General features: G+C 40.0%; 1 protein-coding gene across 2 annotated transcripts in view; it reads right to left on the bottom strand.

Moving 5' to 3' along the window:
• ASAP1 (ArfGAP with SH3 domain, ankyrin repeat and PH domain 1) overlaps positions 1-12,683 on the bottom strand; it is a 299,002-nt gene that overhangs the window by 154,546 nt on the left and 131,773 nt on the right. For both annotated transcript variants that reach the window (XM_045005497.1, XM_045005498.1), the window contains exon 5: positions 5,393-5,538. In XM_045005497.1, the coding sequence (XP_044861432.1) occupies positions 5,393-5,538 (146 nt within the window). The remainder of the gene's footprint in view (positions 1-5,392; positions 5,539-12,683) is intronic.

The raw sequence follows: 12,683 nt of genomic DNA, 5'->3' as shown, positions 1-12,683 counted from the left end.
CTATAGGGAAGTATCCTCCAAGTACTAGAGAAAACCTAAGGGTCTATGAAAACAATTTTGAGATGACTATCTTACTGTATCTGAAAGTTCCCAGGTTTTATTCCATACAATAAAGGATTTGGAAGAAAATAACAATAACTAATGTCTTAATAAAAAATGATTGTCGCAAAAAAAGTATATGTATATTTTTATTCCGGGGACTATGTAAAGCCATTATCAAGATTTTGGGCACTGAACACTAAGATAATTGTTCAGTCATTCCACTGTGTTATCTATTATTTTTATATATGGGATTGGAATTTTACTAAACAATTCATTTGCATATACTCTCTCCTCACCTCCTACCCTCCAGCTCTACAAACTAGATGGCCTAAGAACAATATTTTGAAAAGTGCCTAGTGATTCTGAAATGCCTTAAAGGGACCAGCTGTATAAAAGGTGGTACTCAGCACTTTCTGAAAATCAGAACTTTAAGATGTTACAAAAGTTGGGTACCCAAAAATTGACACATCCAAAATCACTATTCACTTTTGAAAATCATGACCAAAGTCATCCTAATCTCTCTTCCTACATAAGTTCTCCAGACCACTTAGCATCCTAGTTGCCCTTTTCTTCAACTTATCAAATTAAATATGCAAATATAAAGGTGATAATCAGAACCGATTTAAAATATTTATGGTTACATTTTCTACCCCCTTTTAATGCACTCTAGCATACTATATACCATATAAGCCTTTGTGATGGCTGCTGCACACTTCACCAATCTTCACTAAATATCTATAACTAAAGGATCGTAGTATCTGAGGGATACTATCTAACGTTAATCCATGAAAATCCATAAGAAAAATATATATAAACTGGTTTTATTGATGTGTGTTGCTTTGCACTTACCACTAACATTTCAACTGTGCCATTATTTCTCCCATATCTCCATTCACCTAATTAACTAGCATACTTTTCAATATTGCTTTTGATTAGGGAGTTTATGTGGATCATTTTCTGATTCACTGACTCTGGTAGTATTTTTTTTTCTGAACACATTTGGATTTCCTTTAGAAATCATTCCTGCTAAATTTCATTTTTGGTCTCAAATTCATTATACATCTTATAATTATGAATACTCTTTCTTGTGAGGTAGTGAGTGTAGTGGTCAGAGTGGTGGACAGCATAAGAATTCCTGGCTTCTATTCCTGATTGCTATTAATTTGTTGTGTGACTCTGAGCAAGTAATTGAACTTTGCTGTGTCACTTTCCCAAAACATCAGAGTTGTAGTAAAGTTTAATTGATTCTAACTTTTGCAAAGCACTAATATCTTTGAAGTTCTGAGTATTATAGCCATTTCTCAGTGTTAATTTCCTCCACTATCTTGTCCAACCATAAAGATTGAAAAGATCCATCTGGAGTTCCTCAATCCTCCTTTGTTCATTTCCTGCCCTTTGTTGAACGGTGCCTTTAAATTTAGCTACTTGAGACAAAATAATCCTGCCATTTATTATGTCCCCTAACACTGTTTTGACTTTGAAGGTATCTATCTCTAGATTTAGCAAAACTTTCCTGGCAAAATTCCTGAATCTAAGATGTGAATATAGAAAGAATTATCAGCATGCAAAAATAAGCAAATTTTAATTAAATAATAAATTGCCAGATAACAAACTCAGAAAAATGTTGACCACCTTCAAAATCTTGATTCTTTTGTTGCTTTTATATTGCAAAGTTACCAGAGCCTGCAGCTTCCATGTTTAAATAAAAAACTTGGCCCTTTTTTAAAAGTAAGAGTCTCCAGGGACTTAACAACTTTTAGGGATATACTAATGTTAGAATGGTCACATGAGCCAGTGATCAGAATCCCCTTGATATTTGAATTCTTCAGTATTTGAAAGACCATGAACCAAAGGGGAAGTCACCAAAATAAGGAAACACCCAAAACCTCTGAAAAAGCATACATTACTACAGTTTGCAGGGATCTGAATTTAAAGGAGAATCTTGGAAGTATTTGAGTCTAGATGCCATTGGACAGACTGTGTCAGAACTCCAAACGTTTTTTAAACTGAAAAGAAAGTGTCTGGATGAAGATTCCATTCCCTTGATGTACACGTCTCAATAACTAAACATTACATTGAGCTTCTCTGAAAGAACTATGTTGGAAAGTACTGTCTATCCAATGCAACCGTCTGCTATTTTTAGAGGCATTTCTATAGATAAAACAATAGTATTTTAAGCCCAGGTTTATTTTGTGTATGAAATCCTATAGAAGTCTGCTATAGTGCATTCCTGAGCACAAGTTTACAACTACCAAACGGAGACAGGTTCAATGGAATCAAAGTAACTGGAAGAAATACTTTTCAAGTAATACTGTAATGAGGTTGCAGTATTGCCACCCTTCTGCGCTACTGCTGACAGGGGCACTGCCTTCACAGCTGGGCAGGCGGAGACATGAGGCAGTGGGCAGTGGAGACATGAGGGTCACATGGTATGGGGCGAGGGTCATCACTTTTTGGGGGTGGCAGGGCCAGCCTTACGGGTGAGCGACCACCCATGGCCCCATGGTAAGGGGGCGCTATGGTTAACCTCCCCTCAGCCAGCCTGAGGCCTCATTAACCCCAGAGCGCTGTGCCTGTAGCTGGAGAGGGGAAGGAGGAGGGGGAGGGCCAGGGAGCCAGAACCTTTGCAGAAGTAGGGGGGCTACTGGTACTGGAACCAAGGAGGCTGGGAACCATGCCTCCCACTTTTTAATATGGATGTAGTTTGGGAGACCAGGGGGCATTGCCCCCACAAACTGCAAGCCTCAGGATCTGGTCCCCCACCACAAAGCGCAACCCCTGCTGGTACCACTCCGCATCTGCCCGAGACTTGCAGTTTGGGGGAGAGGCAATGCCACCCCTGCCCTCCCAAAACTATACCCATGTTAACGGGGGGACAAGGCCCCAAGCCCTGTTGGCTGGAGGCGCTCCAGCCAGGGCATCCAACCATGTGCCAGGTTCCATCTGCTAGTCCCTGCCAGGTTGGGGAAGGACGACACTCCCTCTTCTCTTGCAGGGGTTGCTCCTGGGGCCCAGTCAGACCCACCTCTGGGAATCACCCCCAGCTGCAAGAAGCTCTGCAGTTGCTCACTGTACAGTGACACCTCCCTATTTGCAGCTGGGGACTGATGGGGGCAGGAAGCAGACCAGAGGTGTGGAACTTACTGCAGTCGGGGAAGGTTCCAAAGGTGGGTCTGACCTGTCCTCGGGAGCAGCCCCTGCAGGAGAAGAAAGTCCTGTCCCTGCCCAGCCCTACCAGGACTAGCAGCTGGAGCCCAGCGCATAGTAGGAGTCCTGGTTGGGGTGCCTCCAGCCCTGCCCTTCCACTGGAAGATTTCACTAGGGAGACCAGATTTCACAGTCCATGACACATTTTTCACGGCCATGAATTTGGTAGAGCCCTACTTATGAAATATACTCTCCCAGGTGAAGAAGCAATTTGGAAGAATCTAAAAACTGTTTTCTGAGCTTATTTTCTACCACAGGGTAAGAAAATATTGAAAAATGTGTCTCTGACTTACATGACTTGCTTCCATCTTTGTGCCTTGATTAATGGCATACACTTGAATAAGTAAGGATATATCTATATTCCTGCAGTGGTACAAAAAGAGCAACTCATGGGAGATGAAGCTAGACGACTTTGAGCCAGTCACATGCTGGTTAGGATCTTGTATTAAAGGAACATACAGTTCTATATCCCAGTAAAAAAAGTTCAGTTTGGGTTAAGTGAGGTCAAAGTACACAGAACAAGGAATCTTAATAGAGATCTTTTTTGAAATGTCTGCAGTTTCTTTTATCTTAAAGCTCCCAATTTCTATCACATAGTATAATAACTGGAACAAAAAAGGAACAGCTTTGATATCTTGAAGGTAAAGGATTATGTCTCAAAACTACACTGTATAGAATTGTTTAAGATTTAAAGGTTTAAAATTAAATAGAATTGTCCTGAGAAAGAGGAGAAATGTGCCCACTGCAACCTTCAGGTGAGTGGGTCTTTGTCCAGCTAACTGGACAAAGCATTGCCCCTTCAAGGCTCCCTTGAAGTAGATGGGGAGAAGGGGAAGTTTACAGGGATGGACAGGAAGGCCAGTAAGCAGCTGGGGCCAAGTTAGGACAAAGTCACCGCATTGCCCGCCCTGCTTTCCAGAAGCGGGGAGGTATTTATCCCCGATGTAGTCACCGAGAGGCCCTCTTTACCCGAATTCGGCTGGCAGCAGCTTACCACCTACACACTCATGAATTTGGAAATAGAACTGGGTTCCCTTTTGATCCGCTGTACGCATTATGCTAGTTCTCCCTTTTGTTTAGGAGCGCTGGGAAGGAATTTTTTCCTCATCATCAGAATGGCTGAGGAAGGGTGTGGTTTTTTTTTCTTCCCCAGAGTAGTTGGGGTAGAGTAGGGGGGTTAAGTTATCATGTCACAACTTAATACATAAAACTTGTGGCGGATATTCAGTGCAGGGTACAGTGATCAGATAAAATGAACTGGAGAAGAGTTTGAAGGAGAGCATCCCTTCTTGAAGCTGAAAAAGTGGGGTTTGGGACTCTGGGCTCCTAGGTCTCGTCAGAGGGGAACCAACCACACTCCTTTTCCTGGTCCCCCATTAAGAGAGCTGAGGAAGAGGATTTGGGGCTTCTCTGTCTGGATCAGCAAGGAGCCAACCCCACCTCCCCACACTGTACAATATGTTGCTGGGCACTCCCAGATATTATAAGCGAACAAATCTATGGTCGAATTAAACCACATCCATGGCGTCCTGTCTTTCTTCCAGTGAGAACAGACAAATGAGAGATGTTGATTTGCAGAGAAGTCAGATAGGATTCTGATTTTCTTTGAAGTGAGTGGTTCTCTGCCAAGAACCTATATTTTAAATGGACCTGCTAGCAAAGAAGTGAGTGGTTTAACTTTTTTTCAAATTGACTTAGTTTCTGGAATAAGGAAATTATAACCATTAGTATTATTATTTTAAACAGACAGGTTTATAGACAGAAATTCTGACAGATCTAGCTTTCTTTAGGAGTTCTATACAGAGACCTGTAGGAATTAGAGGATTGTAGGATTCTTCCAGTCACTTAATTGTGTATCAATTTACACTTTCATCATTCCATCTGACTAGACATTACCATAACCAAATACAGTATGTGTAATATGTATCTTATTCTTTCCAACCGTTTTTGAAGTGTAACTGTAAGTGAGGTTATTTCTGTAGTACACATACACTGATTTCAGTTTAAAATTAGCTTATTTGTTTACAAGACAACATTCTGATGAATATTTACATAGTTAATCAAATCATCAGGAAAATAAAGGTGCTTTATTGTACTTTGTTTTGAATCATTTTATAAAAATTACATATATAAAACTCCTTACCAGGTTTTTCAGCAGCGTTGATAATTCCTTAGTAAGTGTTGAAAATTTAACAAAAGCAGTGCCAAGATCTGGGTTATCCCGACTTAAAAAATTACTTCCAAATTTATCTAATACTTGTGCATAGTTCTCTTCATTTTGAACATGATCTGAAAAGAGAGGTTCAAAATTAGCAAGTTTCTTTCCTATAACTATCTAATTTAAATCTATACTGTACTGCAGAGTATTAATGAAACCAAACTGGTGAATTCACAAATCAGTACCACTGTGTCAAGAAAAACAAATTACTGCATTTACTGAAAATTGGTTATTTTAAAATTAAAAAGGACTATTTAACATATAGTCGGAAGTGATTTTTATGTCACCATCTGAATTTAAGGTCACATATAATAACAATCAATGAAATACAAAATTTATCAATGATTAATAAAGTAATATACCTGAGAAAAGTATGATAAAGATCTATTTAAGTGGGAACATTAGCTTGTTTTTCAGAAAGTATAAATATCTTCTTTTTTTTGTGATGTATTGAAATTTACTTGGGAATAAAAATCAAAATGAAGTTATAGCTACTACTATTAATAGGAGCATGTTTAATTACAAACCAAACCATGAAGTCAATAGTATTAGAGGTATAAATATAGGATATATTTGACCCCCAATCTGTAGATTAAGCAGAAGAAACGGCCCTCATGTTTTGTATTATTCATAATAGAATGTTAGAATTTATTTTTCTAATTGTAGAGATAAGATCTCAATGGAAAAGAAAATATATTACTACATATCCATGAGGAATGTTATATTTTAATTTTGAAACACTAATTGCAAATCGAGGATATCAAGATGCTTAGACAATTATGAAATGACCATGTTTTGATGTCAGAACCAAACTATGAAGCTAATCTATAGTTAAAGAAAATTATGAATAAAATCCTAAAGAAGAAAGAGATTCTGAATTAAGAACCATCACTGTGTACTAACACATTTTCTATTTCTTTTCTCTTCCTCTCTCCTCTTTTTCTGGCATCTTTCTGCTCTTCTTTCTGCTTGTTTGTGTCTCCCATTTGAGTACCACTGTCGAGGAAAAACTCTTACTATGTGCCCTTTAGGGTAGCCTTCCAACAACCCAGACATCACAAACTACTATACCAAACATGAACAAGTAATGTTGAGAAGGGATACCTTGGTATACCACTGAATGAAGAAGGGCAGGTTAAGGGGGCAGAGTTAAGACTGAAGTATATGGTTTGTGATGTATGGTAGTTAGGATAGCATATGTCTGTGGGTGGGGAAATAGACAGTATGTACTGTAAGGTAACTTAAGTTTTAATTTCCTTGATTTTGTGGTTTTGAGTCAGGTTGTGATGAGTGTTTTGAGCCTGAGTCTGATGAGTCATTTAAGATAATTAACTGTGAGTCCTAAGGGCCCAGCCAATTCACAAGCAAGGGTCTAGTCAGGTGACTCCAATGCAGGTATACAGGCGCCTAATGAAAGGAGCAACTCCAGTATACTCAACATCGTTATCTTGTTAGGGATGCTCTACTTGCTACTTCTGACAGAGTACTCCTGCTCGCCTCTGTCCCTGTTCCAGCTTGCTCCTGCTTCAGCTCCTGTTCCAGCCACAACTGATGACCTGGCTGTCCTGATTAGGGTGACCAGACAGCAAATGTGAAAAATCGGGACAGAGGGTGGGGGGGTAATAGGAGCCTATATAAGAAAAAGACCCAAAAATCGGGACTGTCCCTATAAAATCGGGACATCTGGTCACCCTAGTCCTGATACACATACCATATGTGTAGCAATCTCAACTGTTTCCCAACAGTGTTTTGTGAATTAACATATACAATCTCATACACCTTAAACTATTTCTGCTGTGAGAAAGTTTAAAGGATTTGCTTGGAGCAGTTCCGGAGAAGATCTTTAGTCAGCTATTATTCAATTCTATAATCTTTTATTGCCCTCATCAACAAAACACCTTCAGCAATGCATAAAGCAAGGTGACTAACATCTGTGACATGTGGTTCATTCTCTCTCATCCTTTCGGGGGGGGGAAGGAGAGGGAGAATTATATGCGCTGTGGAGAGTTTTGTTTGAGAAGATTTTTCTCTTTCTCATGCTTTTTAAAAAAAATTGTATATTGCTGTGTGTGTATGTTTCAAAGAGCAAGGTAAAAGAAGTGCACCCTGCACTTGGAGCAGAAGGTGGCAAGGTATGTGATAGCCCTCTGTTCGGGTGGAAGTTTATTTCACAGTCTGGGACTGGCCATGAAAAATCTCTGTCTCCTGCACAGAGTTTTAAAAGATCTTTTAGATATCCTGGGCCCAGGCCAGTAAGTGTCTTTTAAACACAGATTGATAGGTTAACATGTGCTCACAGTAGTTTGTCTTGCTAAGTGTACTGTAGCATTTTGTACTAGCAGGAGTTCAACGGGCCAATGGTTTCACTCCCAGGTATAATACATTGCTGTAATCCAGATGAGAAGGGCAAAAACATATATAACCAAGGCCGGGTCATTATCAGCCAGGATGGGTGGGATGTAGTTTCCTGGACAACCAGAAACACTATTTGTGGATGCTGCAAGGAGAGAGCTTAGCAAAGAGAAATCTAAAAGCACTCACGAACTACAGATTGAGCTGACCAATTATGGGTGTTTATCTTCAACCACAGGAGCCTGTACCATGACTGAAAAATACTCAAAGTCCCTTCCTCTTCCCACCAGCATAACCTCCATCTTGCTCAGTTTCAACCAGGTCTTCTTCATTCATGAATAGATCTCATCCAAGCACTGGGCCATCTTGCTAGTAGTTGCATAGTCACAGACAGTAAAGGATAATTAGAGCTCTATCATCTGCATATTGCTACCACTTGAGTCCATGTCATTTTACCAGTTAATCTAGTGGCTGCGTGCAGATGTTGAACAGGACCAGCAAAAAAACTGATCCTTCTGGGATTCTACAAGTGAGAGGTCTAGTGACAAAAGTGCAGTCTCCCATTTCTACTCTTCAGGCATGAAAGGACTTAAAATTATTTTAGAGCCTTCTCCTGACTCCTTTCTCAGACAAGACAACAATATCTACAGATCAAGAGAAGGATGAGAACAGATGAATACCCTCCATCCATTGACAGCAGGAGATCATCCATCAGTGCCACTAAGGATGTTTTAATCCCACATCCTGACCTGAATTCAAATTATGCTGGGCCAAGGATATTGCCTTTAATCAGAAGAGCTTGTAGTTAGTCCTGAGCTAACTTCTCTATAACCTTGCTCAGGAACAGAAGTTTTTTTTATTGGGCAATAGTTAGAACAGATGTATCCAAGGTGGGTTTCTTCAGTGTTGGTCAGACTACTGTACTCTGGAAAAAAAAATGGAAGAGAAGATTACTTCCCTGAATAAGGAAATGGCTATTTCAGTTATGAGTGGCACCAGCTGCTTATGACTCTCTTTCACCAGCCAGGAAGGGCATGATTCGCAAGTCTTCGGTTGAGATTCTTTCGAAGTATCCAATACTTCTTGAGAAGCAAATGTATTTAAACTCTGAGAATACAGCTACACTAACTTGTGTGTGGTTTTTTTTCTGTTTTTGTTTTTTAAAAATCTTTAAGAGTAAATCCTGTAAGTCTAATGTTCTTCCAGCAATGTTTAATTTTTTCCTCATTTGCAATTGTGGTAATGACACATCTCACTAAGCTCCTCTTCTGTCTTTTTGTATTACTTACTCCTGAGTGAATTCTGTGCCAAAAAAATAAAAATTCTGTGCATATTTTAAAATTCTGCAAAATTCTACAAATTCTGCTCGTTGTGGGTTTCAAGGTGCAGGAATAATGGGCCTCTGCAGGGGGATCCAGGTAAAAGTGGTTGGGGCTCAGCAGCGGGCGTTTGGGTGCTGGGGGAGTGGGGCTTGGTGGAGGGGGGGGAGAGTGGGGTGTGGTTGCAGGGGGCTCAACAGGGTGGTCCAAGTGTGGGAGGCGGTGATGTTTGTCGGGGTGGGGGTTCAAGTGCGGGGGGTGATTTGGGTGCATGAGGCCTCCCGCTATGGGGGTTGTGGGGTGCCCATACAGTAACCCTTCCCCCCACAGCTGAGGAGCAATGGAGGCAGGAAGTGGTGGGGCTGTGCAGAGCTTCCTGCAGCCAGGGGCGCTTTCTGGGGTGGGTTTGATCCAGACCCAGCTGCTCATTGCAGAGGAAGAATTCATCCCATCCTCCCCAGACCAGCCAGAACTAGATGCAGAGCCCAACGTATGATAGGAGCCACCAGCTAAGGCGTCCCCTGCGCCCCACCACAGTGATTTACTGTCCTGCCAGCTGCTCCGGATGCCCAAAATGGTGCACCTGCGCTGCTGGGGAGGGTGCGTGACCATTCTGGTGGCTTCCCTTTGCTACCCTGTCAGAAGTCATTTTTCTGTGGGAAGCAAAGAAATCAGTGGTGCAGAATTCCCTCAGGAGTAATTATTTTAAGCCTCCAACACTGGTTTGTTCAACATTTCTTTATTAGGTTCCCCTCCTTACCATGTTTGAGGCTTTAAAAAAAACCCACACACATTATGGACACACTTCTCAGAATTAATTTTCCCTAGTGGGAGAGATAAGGCTATAAATGCCAACAGGAATCATATTTACTTCAGGTAGTGGTATGAATATCATTTTCTCCAAGTTGTAATTTTTGTCTGACAGTATTTGAATTACAGAAAATAAAGAATCACCATTTAATTTCAGATATAAAGTTGAAATCTTCGAGTGCTGCAAAATACTATTTTTCTGTTGACTTCCACACTTTACTTTTAAAACCATGAATTTCACCACAATCCATGTGCATTATCCCATGATGCATGAATCATCTTAGACACTAAAAAAACTTGGCAGAACGCCTCAAAAGAATTACACTTCCAAACCCTTTAAAACAAAATCTGCCAAGTACTAAGTTCCACTATAACCAGAAGAGAAAACCAAATGTCTTTTCTTAAACTCAGATCAAAATTATGAAATTGCTCATGATCTTGTAACTGTATTTTGGAAATAAGATTTTACAGTGTATATTTATAATTAATTTACATACCATTTTCCTACTTATTGCAAACACAAAAATTAATGTTGTCAAATGCCCAAAGTTTTCAGTCATATGATGTTGTGGATTGACAAATAGTAAAATATGTTTTTAATAAGACTACATCTGTTCTAAAAGCTTATGCTTTTAATCAAATATCTTGGCATAAAAACCAAAGAAATCATTATGCAATAATAAAATGCATATTTTTTATGTAAAAGGTATTCTGTAAATATGCACAACAGATCTCAGCTAGTGAAGAGTATTAGCTGACTCAATCCTGGCCTAATGTGTCACAGGGTTTGTTCTGGGGTGGGTTTATGTGACTTTACAGAAGATATTCACTTTATGGAGCTATAATTACAGGCTAGATTTTTCTTTTTCTAAAGTATAGCATTCTTGAGAGATCTCCCCTTCCAGACAATAAAGAAGATGAAAGGTCTCTCACCAAGAAACTACACTTTACAAGAGGAAGATACCAAACAAACAAAAATCTATCCTATATATCAATTTGCTCCACTTCATGTTTCTTTGTAGGTATATTTTTAAATGTAGTCTGAACTACTTCTATAGTTCTGCTTCAATTTGTATGGGGGCGGGGTCTAGACATATCAAATTTCTCTGTAGATATGTCTAAAAAAAACCTTGGTTCATTTTTTTTTTTAAAATGAACATAAAGAATTAGGAATTTTCATCAGAAGGACTGTAGGACACAAATAATGAAAAGAATGGGAGAAAGTGAGAACAGTTGAAGAGCTGAAACAGGAATTACTATTTTCCTTCTTAGCATTTCCATGATCCATCTATGAACACCAGGAGAAGGCAAGAAAAGAGATGCACCAAAAAAAGGACAAAGCCCTGGCTAGGATGATTTAGTTGGTGTTAGTTCTGCTTTGAGCAGGGGATTGGACTAGATGATCATAGAATCTCAGGGTTGGAAGGGACCTCAGGAGCTCATCTAGTCCAACCCCCTGCTAAAAGGGGGTCTCCTGAGGTCTCTTCCAACCCTAATATTCTATAAGTAACTAAGTCAAGGAAGATAAGCACTGATCCAACTCATTTTGAAAGATGTTTTATCAGCTAGTACACACTGCTCTAACCCTTTTTACTAGCTTTCACTTTTCTCCCCCACTGTAGCATAAAAAGCTCCTTGTTGGCTGGTGGCATGAGATTAAAATATCTGTTTCATTCTCTTCTTCAGTGAGAATGTGAAATAAATACATTAGTTAATTCCCCATCTTACTACCTTCCAGTTCCCCTTAAAATTATTTTCTTGCTGCAATACAATTGAAAATATCTTCACATTTTCAAACCAAACATTTGGTCCTTTTTTGTGACACACACATCCATAAAAAACTGAGATGAGAACTGCAAGAATTAGTTTGCCATATACAGATGCACACACCACTGAATATTTTTCCATTGTAAATTATGTTGCATTTTTGCTTAAAACTATAAATTAATGCAGATTAGCTTTTGGAGATTAGCCATTCAATTGAATTAATAGGAAAAGGCTATTGAAAATGTATACTATTAGTTATGATGCAATTCAATGCCACTAAAATTCAACTGAGTGTTATTGGAAAGCTATCCAAAAAGATTTTCCATGGACTTCGGGTACCATCTTCAGTGAGACAAAAGATAGCTTCCAACTCACAAATCCAATCTGATTATTCCAGAAGTACCTAACAAGTTGGAGGGGCATCTGCAAAAAGCTTCTCAAACAGGTTGGTGTGACGTTTAAACTGACTTAAATTCTTTTACTAACAGAAAAAAATCTCTTGCCTTTAATGTTTCAACAGTAAAGAGGATTTGTGATACAAACAAACATTTGAGCTCTTCTTTCTCCAAACCCTTCAGAATCTGGTATGAGATTATAGTGGGGAAGCTGCCCCACTCCCAGAGAACAGGGGTTAAAAGCAGCCCTGGAGAGGGCTGTGGCTGGAAAAAGCAGTGAAAACAGCTGAGGGCACGGCTGATCACAGGTGTGGCCAGCTCAATTAGGGCTCAGCTGGCCCTGATAAGAGGGCTGGGAGCCAGGAGCTGAGGGAGTCTCTCTTCAGCCCTGGAGGGAGAAGGGCTAACTGCCTGAGAGGAAGGTACCTGAACTGGAGCAGTGCTGGGGAATAGGGCAAGGGAGCTCCAGCCTGGTAAAACCCCAGGCTGCAGGCCTTGTTGAAGGTCTACAGAGGTACTGGGGCTGCAGAGATACAGTCTGGGAATAGGCAAAGGCAGCAGGTCCTACCCACT

Source organism: Mauremys mutica, chromosome 2, assembly GCF_020497125.1.
Source record: "Mauremys mutica isolate MM-2020 ecotype Southern chromosome 2, ASM2049712v1, whole genome shotgun sequence".
NCBI lineage: Eukaryota > Metazoa > Chordata > Testudines > Geoemydidae > Mauremys > Mauremys mutica.
The sequence above is the reverse complement of the archived record's forward strand: the minus strand, read 5'-3'. Positions and strand labels throughout refer to the sequence as shown.